We start from the raw sequence: 12643 nt of genomic DNA, 5'->3' as shown, positions 1-12643 counted from the left end.
TATAATGCCTTTATATGCTATTTGGACCTTCAAAGTTCTGGCCACCATTCACTTGCACTGTATGGACCTACAGAGCTGAGATATTTTTCTGAAAACCTGTTCAGCCAAAGAATGAAAGTCATACACACCCAGGCATGAAGGTGAAATAAATGATGAGAGAATTAAAAATGTTTGGGTGAACTTTTCCTATAATGCCATTTAATTTGTAAAACATGTCACTTTACTTAAGGGCAATTTGACTAGTAACTCTTGCCATGAAAAAGTGTTTGTCTCCCCCTAAAGATCATATGAAGTACTGCTTATGGTTTTACTATGTACTAGACCCAGTACTAGGCCATTGAAACATGAGCAGGCTCATTAAATTGATATAAAATACAATACTGAAAATTAGGCATATTTTCCAGTGAAACAAGGTTCATCATATAAATGTTATAAATAAAATATTAAATAAATTCATTACAAAATTTGCAATCACTTTCAAAGTCTTTACAGAGAACAAATCAATGTTTATACATATATATTTTATATATATATTTATATATACATATAAAAGTTTAACACTCAGTGGCACTTCTTGTAACAATCCTTGTAGTACAGTTCTTTCCCAGGGTGACTTTTCTTTTTTTCTTTTTTAAATATATCTCTTGAAGGTACAGCAATGCAAGAAACACAATCAAATATAGGTAGGCTACTATTGTATACTCATTTATCAAATCTTTATAAAAACATGATTTTGCTTTGAATGTCCATATAAAAATCAGCTGGGCACAAAAAAATTACGGAGTCTTTTTCAATGTCAGATCACGAAAAAAGATCTACACAATTGTTTGTTTTATCAAGTTTTGTATGAAAAAAAGAGAGATAACAGATAAATAAAAGAAGTAAAAGAAATAAGAATAAAACAGACACCAAACAATGTCACAGTCAATCATGACCCAGTGCTGTTCAACAAATTCAGGGCCCTCTGTAGACGTGTGTGTGTATTTTCCTGCTGAGGTTGCGAGCCAAACGATCCACAACAGTGCCTATTCGGCCCAATTCCTTTTGTGTTGGCATGCCCTCAATGTTGCCGCTGTACCACATCACCCAACCGCCAAGTGATATCAGTACCAAGAGAGCACCAGTGTAGACAAGCAGGTCTCCAAAATCTCTTCCTTTGACTTCAAGTGGCACGAAGAGCCCCAAAAACAGAGACGTAAAGCCAAAAATGTCAAAAATAACAGCAAAGGCCAGGGCCACTTTGCAGTGTTTAAGTCCAGTGAAGGATGACATGGTAACTGTTGGAAACAAGCATAATAAACAATTTGTAACATATACATTAAACAGTGAATTTGCTTAATACTGATCAGGTTGGAGGTGCTACTCAGTTTTACAATATAAACCAATATAAAGAGACTTAACTTTCAAATACTGCCCTTAAAAAAAGCCATACATATTAAAATGAGAGACCTTGAACCACAAACCAGTATATAAGCTGCTACAAACGATTCTCTTCAGTAAAAAAGGAACACAAATATGCAACTTTTGTACTTCCTTGTTCAGAAAGGCCATGTGAGAACGTCAAGTCATAAACAATAGAAAATCTACACACAATACAAACATAAAACAAAACCATTTCAGATGCATTATTTAGGAAACTGACCTTGATTTTCGGTATATTCACGCCAAAATATTAAATACTTAATTGTTTTATAGGTTTAAAGGTTGAGTAAGGTATGCAGGAAAGTGTACCTGTCTGTAGCGGTTTCCGGACCCACCCAGGCATTTTGATATTTGACACCAATGGAAGCGCTCTTTTCAAAAAAACAGTTATCATGGTACCGCAGCGTTTTTTAGACGCCGTCTCAAGTATAAAAGAACTTTAGCGGTTTAAAACGTTTTTGTGCTTTAATCGCAAAAACGCGTTCGTCATCAACGGCCCCTTACATTGTTTGAAGGAGATCAATATTCGTGGTTTTACAGAAAATATGGTGCAACAAATGTCCCTTTTCCCAAACATGCATTTTTCAGTCATGAAAACGATTTAAAAAAGTCCAGAAACCCCATTGAAAAGGCATCATTATATTACAGTTTATTACATAATATCAAATGGTTTGACTCTATATCGTTTCACAATTATTTATTTATTTATTCTAGAAAATATATTTACATTTGTGAACTGTCTTAAAAAAAAAACGTGCCCCTTTCTTCTGGATCACCAATTCTATGACATCAACAGTTATGTATGTGTTTATTTTTGGCTTATTTTTGTTTCTTAGGTCAAGTACAAGGCCTAATAACTGTGCAAAAAAAAAAAAAAAATGTGTTATCAGTAACTTAAAATACAAAAAGTTGTGGAAAAAAAACACAATAATAATTCTACATCTTTTTGTATTTTAGGTTACACATTTTTTTATTTATTTAAATATTTTGAGGTCAAAGTTCAAAAGAAGAAGAGGCTGCTCAAATGTGCATATAGCGATTTTCCCTCCACCTTGGAGAAAGTTATTATTTTAAATTGTATTTGTAATTTTTTCACGTGGTTCATTTAAATGTGTCATTGGTGTTATATTGTGTAATGTTCATGTGAAAGATTTTCATAATAAAAAAAACCCTCAGATTTAAAGGTGCACAGTAATTTTTTACTCATTAAAAAAAGTTTAACTCCTAAAGACATGAATTGTAATTTTAATCATGACCACTCACATCAAAATGAAGACTCCAGTCATATCAATAACCTTACATGGAGAGGGTCCGCACATGGGGCGGCCATGTTAGAATCACATGACCAGTCTAATACTACTCGCTTAATCTCAGTAACCGTCCTGTTATATGACACTTTCACTCATTGATTAAAGTAATCATGACTGAACTGTGAATACTACATTTCTACAATGGCATCTGAAACTGAAAACTAATTAATTTAAATGATGCTGCATTCAAGCTGCTGTAAGTCCAAGATGACATAAAGACAAAAGTTATTGAGTGCAACTTTAATGGTAAGATTTATTGATTTTAGTCTAAACAGAGATATTCACTCACTGAGCACTTTATTAGGAACACTATGGTCCTAATAAATTGTGGTCTTCTGCTGTTGTAGTCCATCTGCCTCAAGTTCAACATGTTGTGCATCCTGTGATACTTTTCTGCAACTACTGTTGTAAAGAGTGGTTATCTGAGTTACAGTAGCCTTTCTGTCAGCTCAAATCAGTCTGGCAATTTTCCATTGACCTTTCTCATCATCAACAAGGCGTTTCTGTCCGCAGAACTGCCGCTCACTGGTTATGTTTCGTTTTTGGCACCATTCTGAGTAAACTCTAGAGACTGTTGTGTGAAAATCCCAGGAGATCAGCAGTTACAGAAATACTCAAACCAGCACATCTGGCACCAACAATCATGACACGGTTGAAATCACCGAGATCACATTTTGTCCGCATTCAGATGGTTGATGTGAACATTAACTGAAGATCTTGACCACTATCTGCATGATGTTATGCATTGCAATTATGCCACATGATTGGCTGATTAGATAATCGCATGAATAAGTTGGTGTACATGTTCCTAATAAAGTGCTAAATGAGTGTATGTTTTGTGATCTTAAAAAATGCATCTTTTTAAATAATAATTAAACAGTCAAGCTGTACTTCCTAATGTCAAGATGTTTTAATAAATGTTTACCTTCAGATTTTAAAGGGCGAAAACTGAACTGAAATGATCATTTAAATATTTTGTAAATCGGAAAGTTAACCCTTTTTGAGAGTGACCCAGTAGTAGTATTTTGTACCTCAGTCCACTCAGAAAATGTTGTTGTGCACTACCACAACCAATACCAAAGTGCAATAACTGAAACTGACATTTCAAATTGCCAGATTATTCTAGCTGTATGAAGGCATAAATATTCAAAATTCCATACAAATTATTTACTTTCTTTCACTCACCGGAAAAGGATGTGCAATGGGCGTGGCTTAATGTATTCTCTAATCTCCAGCGCGCCGTACATAACGCATGATTTGAAAAGTACCCTGTAGACTGGCAGTTGGTCGATCCTTGTTTATAGCGATCAGCGCAAACGTACAACAACAAACACTCAGAGCCAATCAACACGCGTAGTCTTCAATCCAGTCTAGGCTTTAGCCAACGCGCTGGTCGAAGTTGAATTTGTGAGTATAAAAGTTCAGTAACCTCTCTATATTCATATATCGAGTACGTAATGCAGTTTGGTAGAACTTTTTTTGTTGTTTCATACGAATGAATTTGTTTAAACCGACTTAAAATGTACTTGCACTCTTGCCTCGTTAGCAGAAACATGCTGTAATGTATGAAACGGTCATCTGTTACCTGTTTGACAGGAAGAATAAGAATCAGAATCAGAATGAGAATGAGCTGTATTGCCAAGTATGCTTACACACTCAAGGTATTTTTCATGGTGACAGAAGCTTCCAGTGCAAGAGAATGCAACATATATATATATACGTACATCCATTTAAACATATATACATCCATTTAAACATATATACATCCATTTAAACACATATACATATAGTGACATAACATGTTTTTAAATAAGATGTAATGGGTAAAAAAAAAAGAGAAAGATACAATAGCGCAATAATGTTGTTAGGATATTTTATATACAGTGCATATATGTGCAGGTGATGTAATGTATTGAAAAAGAGGTAACGTCTTACTTGGTAGATGAACCAAACAGACAGGAATAGAAGTACAGAGGACGGACTTAATGACTGCTGAGTAGAACTGTATCAGCAGCACCTGTGGCATGTTGAACTTCCTCAACTGGTGAAGGAAGTTAAAGCTCTGCTGGGCCTTTTTCAAAATGGAGTCTATGTGGGTCTCCCACTTCAGGTCCTGTGAGATGGTAGTGCCCAGTAACTGAATGACAATGTTCAGAATGGTGAGTTGGGTTAATGTTGGGGTGTTCCTCCTAAAGTTCACTATCATCTCGACTGTTTTAAGAGAGTTCAGCTCCAGGTTGTTTTAATTGCACTAGATTGCCAGCTGTTCAACCTCCCATCTTGGATGAGGCCGATGACTGTAGTGTCATCTGCAAACTTCAGGAGCTTGACAGAGGGTTCCTTGGCCGGGCAGTCATTTATGTAGAGGGAGAAGACTAGTGGGGAGAGCACACATCCCTGGGGGGCACCAATGCTGATTGTACATGTGTTGAAGGTGAATTTCCCCATTCTCACCAGCTGCTGCCTGTCTGTCAGAAAGCTTGTGATTCACTGACAGATAGAGTCAGGAACAGAGAACTGGGTTAATTTAGTCCATAGGAGAGCAGGGTTGTGGTGTTAAAAGCCAAAAAGAAGTCAACAAATAAAATCCTTGTATAAGTCCCTGGTCTGTCTAGATGTTGAAGTATGTAATGCAGTCCCATATTGACAGCATTATCCACAGATCTGTTTGCTCAATAAGCAAATTGAAGGGGATCCAGAAAGGGTTCAGTGATGTCCTTCAGGTGGGCCAAAACCAGTCTTTCAAATGACTTCATGACCACAGACGTCAGAGCAGCAGGTCTGTATTCATTAAGTCCTTTGATCTTGGGTTTCATTGGGATGGGATGATTGTGGAGCATTTCAAGCAGCAGGGAACTTCACACTGCTCCAGTGGTCTGTTGAAGATCTGTGTGGAGATGGAGGCCAGCTGGTCAGCACATGATTTCAGACAAATGAGTGAAACACCACCTGGGCCCTGTGATTTTATTGTCTTCTGTTTCAAGGAGACCTGGCACACATCATTTTCACAAATCTTACGTGCATGTTGAGTAGCAGAAGAGGGGAGGAGGGTGGTGGCAGGAGATGTAAATATTTGTGTGCTGTGAAGGTCGGAGCGGGTGTGGGTTGTGTGACTGGGCTTTTCAAATCCACAGTAAAACACATTTAAGTCGTCAGCGAATTGTTGATTCTCTACAGTTTTGGGGGATGGTGTCTTGTAGTTAGTAATGTCTTTCAGGCCTCTCCATACTGATGATGGGTTGTTAGCTGAAAACAGTTTTTTTCAGCTTTTCAGAACAGCTTCTTTTAGCCACCCTAATCTCCTTTGTCAGTCTGTATTTGGCCTGATTGTAAGCATCCTCTTTGGCCTGACAAAACTCCTGCTGGAGAGTTTCTGTAAACCATGGTTTGTCATTATTTTATGTTAAATACATCTTAGTAGGAATGCACATGTCCTCACAGAAACTGAAATATGATTTCACAGTATCTGTGAGCTTGTCCACGTCTGTGGCTGTAGCTTCAAAAACACTCCAATCAGTACCATCAAAGCAGGCTTGTAGTTCCAGCTCTGCTTCATTGGTCCCTCTTTTTACAGTCTTTACAACAGGTTTAGCTGATTTTAGTTTCTGTCTATAGGTCGGAAGAAGATGAACCAGACAGTGATCAGAGAGTCCTAAAGCTGCATGTGGGACAGAGCGATATGCATCCTTTATATTGTTGTGTAGCAATGATCCAGTGTATTTCTGTCTCTGGTGGGGCATGTAATGTGCAGTCTGTATTTGGGCAGTTCACATGTGAGATTTGCCTTGTTAAAATCTCCAAGAATAATAATAAGTGAGCCTGGGTGTTTTTTCTCCATGTCTGTGATCTGACCAGACAGCTGTTGAAGCGCTGCACTTACACACTCATGTGGAGGAATATAAACACTAACAAGAATACATGAGAAAAACTCCTGCGGCAAGAAGAAAGGCTTACAGTTGATGAAGAACGCACATCTTCTTCAGCGTTGTTACATCTATACACCAACATTCGTTGACCTAAAAACACGTTCCACACCTCTCGTTTTCCCCGTTAAATCCACGGTGTGATCAACTCTGAACAGCTGAAAGCCCAGTAGATGTAATGCGCTGTCCGGAATTGCTTCACTCAGCCAGGTTTCCGTGAAGCACAATGCAGCAGAATTTGCAAAGTCCTTATTTTTGTGGGTGAGGAGAAGTAATTCGTCCTTTTGTTAGGTAGAGAGTGGAGATTTGCTAGATGGATGCTTGGCAGCGCTTTCGGAGCTTAACCAGTGCGCAGGCTCGCTTCCCTTGTTAGTATTTTTTAGTGCGCATGTACAGCACTGCAGCTCCTCTGACTAAAATGTGCAATAGAACCTCCGAAAAGATTGTCTGGTGTGTGCTGCTGAATCTTCAGCAGCTTGTCTCTGGTAAAACTGATTGGAAATAAATGACTAAACACAGGACAGACAAACAAAAATAGCAAAAGAACTGCAGAGCACCATACCAAGGCGGCCATCTGTGCTGCCATCTTGGATGTATGAGAAGAGAGATACAAGCAACTAGTTTAATGTTTAATTGACTACTTGTTAATTGTAATGCCTAATTAAGTACCTAGTCAGCTGGTAATTGCAACAAGCCCTGCGCCATTTCATGCATCTGCCCCTTTGATGTGCATTTATTTCGATACGTTTGTTAAAAGCTTATATAGTAGTATTGGTTTAGTTTGTTTAAATAGAGTTTATCTTTGTCTGCAGGTTTGTGAATATCGACAGGATCCATGTCAGCCGATTCATTATGGCTGATGCGCAGAGAAACACGAGGAGCTCCAGTGGTGAGATTTGATTTTAGTTTTAAAATGTTTTAAACATTGAATTCTGCCACACATATTAGAAGATAAAGTCCAAGTTCACAGCGCAGTTGCAATGTTATCAATATTTGAATCTTATTAAATTAAAGAGGCCACATTCTCTCTTTGCCTCTCTAGTAACAGATTTGAAGAATGAAGGAGGGTATGAAATCTCCATCCCCTTTGAAAATAGCAACCCGGACGAGTCTGGCTTCTATAATCAAAATGATCAGGCTTTCGATGGTAATTACATAACTCTGTCATGTTGTTGTGTATTCAGTCTCTTCCACCTGACTTTCCATATAACAACTCCACTCTGCAGTGTGTTCTACACATGAAGTATGTAGTTTTAGAGCTGCTTACATGCATCCTTTCTTGATTTTCAGCGGAGTCTGCCTCGGGTCAGGTTCCTCCTTGCAGTCCGTACTTTTTGATCTCCAGTCTCCGAGCCCAGCTGCAGATTTCTCTGGAAAAGAACTCCTGGCTCCAGAAGCGCATCGAAGACCTGGAGGAGGAGAGGGACTTTCTCCGCTGCCAACTCGACAGATTCATTTTCACCTCCAAGAGTCAGGAGAGGAACGGTGCGACGGGGACTTTGTACTTTGTCTTTTAAAGAGACTGACTTTTCTTTCTGTCTGCTTATTCTTAGGTTTGACAGGTGTATTGTTGCACATCATATTTTTTATAATTACATTCATGAAGTGTTATCTGTGTGTTTTGATATTAGAACCTCAAGTGGACTCTATGCAAAAGCCCACCAATCAGAAACCCCTCACCCGAAAGGCGTCCACTCCTTCTCCAACACCTATGACGACCCGCTCTGGGCAAATTCTAACACGCAATCAGAAGCGTAGTAGAAAAAGCAGCACACAAGGTTTTTGCAGTCCTACTTTTCTATTTTTAGTACTTTTTCTTTTTTTGAGGGAGACCAATTCACTTTTTTTGGTTTTTGCCCCCAATTGCACTTCTCTTCTTTCTGCAGCTGTACTGGTATTTTAGTAAAATCTGAGGATTTTAAAGATTTCTTTTCTCTGTTTATTCACCTTAGATGAAGATGAGGAGGAGGAGGAGGAGGAGGTGATTGAGGAGGAGTATATTGAGGAGGAAGGCTACGTAGAAGAGGAGCAGATTGTTACAGATGAAGATGGCGATGATTCAGACAGTAAAAGTTCACGGAAGAGCCGTTCAAGCAGGATGAATGGCCAGACAAGGATGAAAAGACGGCGTGTTTTCCGTATTGCTCGAGGCATGGAGAGACAGAGAGGTGAGTAAAGTATTGAGTCATTGTATGTGCTGAACAGCATTGGGTAAGTTACTCAAAAAGTAATCAACAACAAATTACATCTATTTTTCCTTTTACTGCTCAATGAATTTAAAATATCTATGTTTCCTCGTTGTTCATTGTCTCAAACACATTTCAGCTGTCACAGAAATGCAAACAGACGTGTTTATGAATTAATATTTTAAATGTATGGACCCTTTTCACATGTCTGTGTAAGCAAAGCGGAAGTCGTCATAGTTGGGAAATTTTGAATGGTGGTGAATGGGGACCACAGCAAATTTTATTTATGGTTACCCATTTGCTCCAACAGCAAAAGAAAAAAAAAACAGCAATTATGCTTTCACAGCTTTGCAAAAGAAGATAAAAATATAAAGTGTTGGATAACAGCAGGAAGACCAAAATTTCAGTCACTTCCTCAGCAGCTGTTAGAAGCAGCCTCATCGCATCTGTGGTAACTCGTTATTTAAAACTTATTCCAAGCCTCATCGCATCTGTTAACTCGTTATTTAAAACTTATTCCAAGCCTCATCTCATCTGTGGTAACTCGTTATTTAAAACTTATTCCAGGATAATATAATACAAAATACAATGTTATGAATGTACACAAAATATATTTAAAATCGGAAATATAAAAAAGTTTGCTACGTTTACGTAACATCATAACAAGTCTGTGAAAAGGGTCCATTATATATAAATAATAACCCATGTAATGTATTTAAAAGTAATTGCCTTAATTAAAAGATCTGATTATAAGAATTTTAAGTATAAAATGTGATGTACACTACTTTTGACTAAAGTAATTCGATTAAAGTAGCTGGTTTCTCCGCATTAACTTGAGAGAATAAAATTCAATATGTTCTTAAGAGTGTCAGCCCTTCTGCATTTTGTGGCTATTATTATTTCTGGATTGTGCATTTGAATTAACAGTGTGGGAATAATTACTTATAAGAAAAACAAATGTATTATCATATCACCGTTTTCATGTTAATAACCGATGTGCTGATGGTTTTAATTTTGTCAATAATTGCCCAATAAATATCAGCATCCGATAAATTGGTGCCTCCCTACTAATTTCTGGTACTGGCCGATAAACTATATCGATATTTCAATAGAGATGATAAAACTTTTAATACAGTTTTGATATTTAGTGTATGTTATTGCTCTAGACGATAGGATACAGGTACGTCTAACTAAAAACGTGAGCAGTTCGGAAAAGTTATACACACAACTAACTTGCTGAATAACAGTCATGAATTCAGCCTGTTAGGAAATGTTAGCTAGATAGCGGCTACATGGCCCTACTGTCATGGTAACTGGTATTGAGACTCGGTAACTGCTAGCTAGCTATCCATCTAGTATGATATCATTGTGTACCGAACAAGACAGCACTGGCAATGCAATACAGCACATTAACACCATTGCTGTTTATTTATGTACTATTTTAAAAAAATATATATGAATGATAGCTCTGTCACAGGCAAGAAAGTGTTTCTTCTTATGGTGATGTTTATTGGTGGTTGGTAATCCAGCATTTGGTGCATTACCAACATCTACTGAGCTGTGGAGTGTCACAAGAAAGTCTTAAATGGAGACAAACATCTGCTGAAGATGATGAAATTGGTGAAATTTCATTGAAAATAAGCCACAGACACCTTTTTGTAAGATTAAATCCTAAACTGAGTATACTTTAAGGTAGCTTGCCCTCTGGGGATTACTTGTAAACAAGCAAGTTATGTTTACGTTCATTCTTGAGCTTTAATGTGACTGCAGGTTTAACTTGAATGCGTTTCCTCTACCATTAATAGTATGTGATGTATATAATGATAAATATTGATATCGAACAATATGAAATACAGTTTGAGGAAGAAAAAATTATGGCAATTAATTTTGGTTTTATTATTCCAGTTAAAGACCCTGCAGGAGTTCTGCTTCGCTACAAGAAGATCCTTGTGACTTATCAGAAGTTGAAGAGCATGTCTAGAGCATTCCAGGTTCATGGTGTTGACCGTAACACCGTGGCCTCTTCTACACCTATCGCTGAGCTGCTACTGGTTGCCCCTGAGAAGGTAGCAGAGGTTGGCGAGTTTGATTCCTCCAAGGAGAAGCTTCTGGATTATGCGAGGCGCTGCTATAAAGCTCTCGACGAAGCTGCTCATGCTAAGGTGCAGGCCTTGAAGAAGAACAACCTCTTGCTGCCCATTTCATACAGGTTCAGGCACTGAATTTCAAAAAATGGATTCCTCTATTTGTGGTGGGCGGAGCCAGTAGTATTGAGGTAGTGGTTTGGATTCTTCAAGGTCCATCCAAGCAACATTATGGACATTTTTTCTCTCTCTCTACCTCAATTGTAGAGCTACTCATAATTTGGAGTGGAAAAGTGTTCATCTTTTCTTTTTTCTTTTTTTTGCTGTTTTTGATTATAGTAATTCTCCAGATCAAGTGATTTAAGATATATTTCTCCTATAACTGTAAATGGAGTGCCTGAGAATTCAGTCCTGGTGTATCATGTTTCTCAGCTTGATTGGAGGTATGCCATAATGTGTGGGTTCAAAAGAATTGCATGTTGACCATAACAAAACTTGGTAAAATGTTGTAAAAATTTCTGAAGGTCAGAGAGAGGCAATTAAATATATAAAGGGAGATAGGGGCTGAGTGAATCCAGGAATCTGTGAGATGTTTGGTCAGTCACTGTATTAAAAAAGTTACCTGTCCTTTATTTTTGTATTTTTTGTATATCCTTAAGTTTGTTACTGCCTCCTAATCACTGCCTAATCACATTATTATTATTAGTTGATGAAATCATATTAATTTTTCTTGTTTGCGTTATTAGGTTGGGAATCATTTGAGCTAGCTTACCTCTCTTATTGAAGACATAAACCAGAATAAAGATTCTCCAGGGGTCAAATCAATTTCTCAGCTTGCTATTATTTAAACGAAAGAATGGCAAAGAAAACTTTGTCTTCCTAAATCATTTTCAGTTTTCAAATCTTTATCATCTGTGTTGGATGTTGGTAACTGTAATAAGTTTTTAATGAAAAGAAAAGGGGCTAAAAAGAAGCACCTGCTGCAGTTCTCTTCCATGCAAAACTTTGTGTAGGGAAACCCAAAGACCAAAGCATAGAAACTATAACATAATCCTCAGGGATGAGGTAAAATATTTATCGACCAATCATTTCAATTTCTGGGCTTCCAGTGTATTGCTGCCTTATTACATGACTGTAGTCCTCATACACCTCATATACTACTGAAGTCGGTGATCTTGTTGAGTTCCTCAAATTAAACCTATTTAAAATGAACATATCCCACCCTTTTCCAGTAATATTGGTATTTCTACAGCACAGATTTGTGCTCTATTTGACAAATTATATTGATATCAGAGGCACTGTTTACTTTTTGTGTCATTTTGTACAAATTGGGTACCAGTTCTTGCGACTACTCAACGCAAACCTCAAATGTCTGAGATATGCTTTCTGAGATGTGTTTGATCTAAAATATTATTTATGATATATAAGAGTGCCTTGTACAACATCAAAACTCTCAATATCTCTGTTTCCAATAGTTTTTTCTTTCTTTCATATACCTCGTAGTATAAAGGTTTAAGAGATAATATTTTGCTAAAGTAGTGTTTATATATTGCAGCATCAGTTTGATGGCTTGGTTGTAAAGCAGCAGTTTTGATGTAGTTTTTTTTGTTTCTTTTGTAATTATGAATTCCTACTGTTTTGTTTTTTATTTTGTATTATCCTGTGACTGTGTACATTTCCTAATTGTATCCTGCTGTGTTATTAAAACGTTTCTAACA

General features: G+C 37.3%; 2 protein-coding genes across 3 annotated transcripts; one reads left to right on the top strand and one right to left on the bottom strand.

Moving 5' to 3' along the window:
• Positions 1–502: 502 nt before the first annotated feature.
• Positions 503–1566, bottom strand: tmem238a (transmembrane protein 238a). Its single transcript, XM_052093394.1, has 2 exons — positions 1464–1566; positions 503–1277 (listed from the first exon to the last, which is right to left on the bottom strand). Exons 1-2 carry the CDS (start codon positions 1549–1551, stop codon positions 955–957), a joined length of 411 nt encoding a protein of 136 aa, XP_051949354.1. The 5' UTR covers positions 1552–1566; the 3' UTR covers positions 503–954.
• A 2330-nt stretch (positions 1567–3896) lies between these two features.
• On the top strand, positions 3897–12615 carry LOC127620088 (coiled-coil domain-containing protein 106-like). 2 transcript variants are annotated; one of them, XM_052093187.1, is made up of 7 exons: positions 3897–4139; positions 7468–7544; positions 7704–7802; positions 7946–8140; positions 8287–8433; positions 8608–8823; positions 10747–12615. In XM_052093187.1, exons 2-7 carry the CDS (start codon positions 7508–7510, stop codon positions 11061–11063), a joined length of 1011 nt encoding a protein of 336 aa, XP_051949147.1. In that variant the 5' UTR covers positions 3897–4139; positions 7468–7507; the 3' UTR covers positions 11064–12615. The 2 variants fall into 2 exon arrangements, with proteins under 2 accessions (XP_051949147.1, XP_051949146.1); XM_052093186.1 differs by having other exon boundaries at positions 3899–4139; positions 7698–7802.
• Positions 12616–12643: the final 28 nt, after the last annotated feature.

Source organism: Xyrauchen texanus, chromosome 26 (assembly GCF_025860055.1).
Source record: "Xyrauchen texanus isolate HMW12.3.18 chromosome 26, RBS_HiC_50CHRs, whole genome shotgun sequence".
NCBI lineage: Eukaryota > Metazoa > Chordata > Actinopteri > Cypriniformes > Catostomidae > Xyrauchen > Xyrauchen texanus.
The sequence above is the reverse complement of the archived record's forward strand: the minus strand, read 5'-3'. Positions and strand labels throughout refer to the sequence as shown.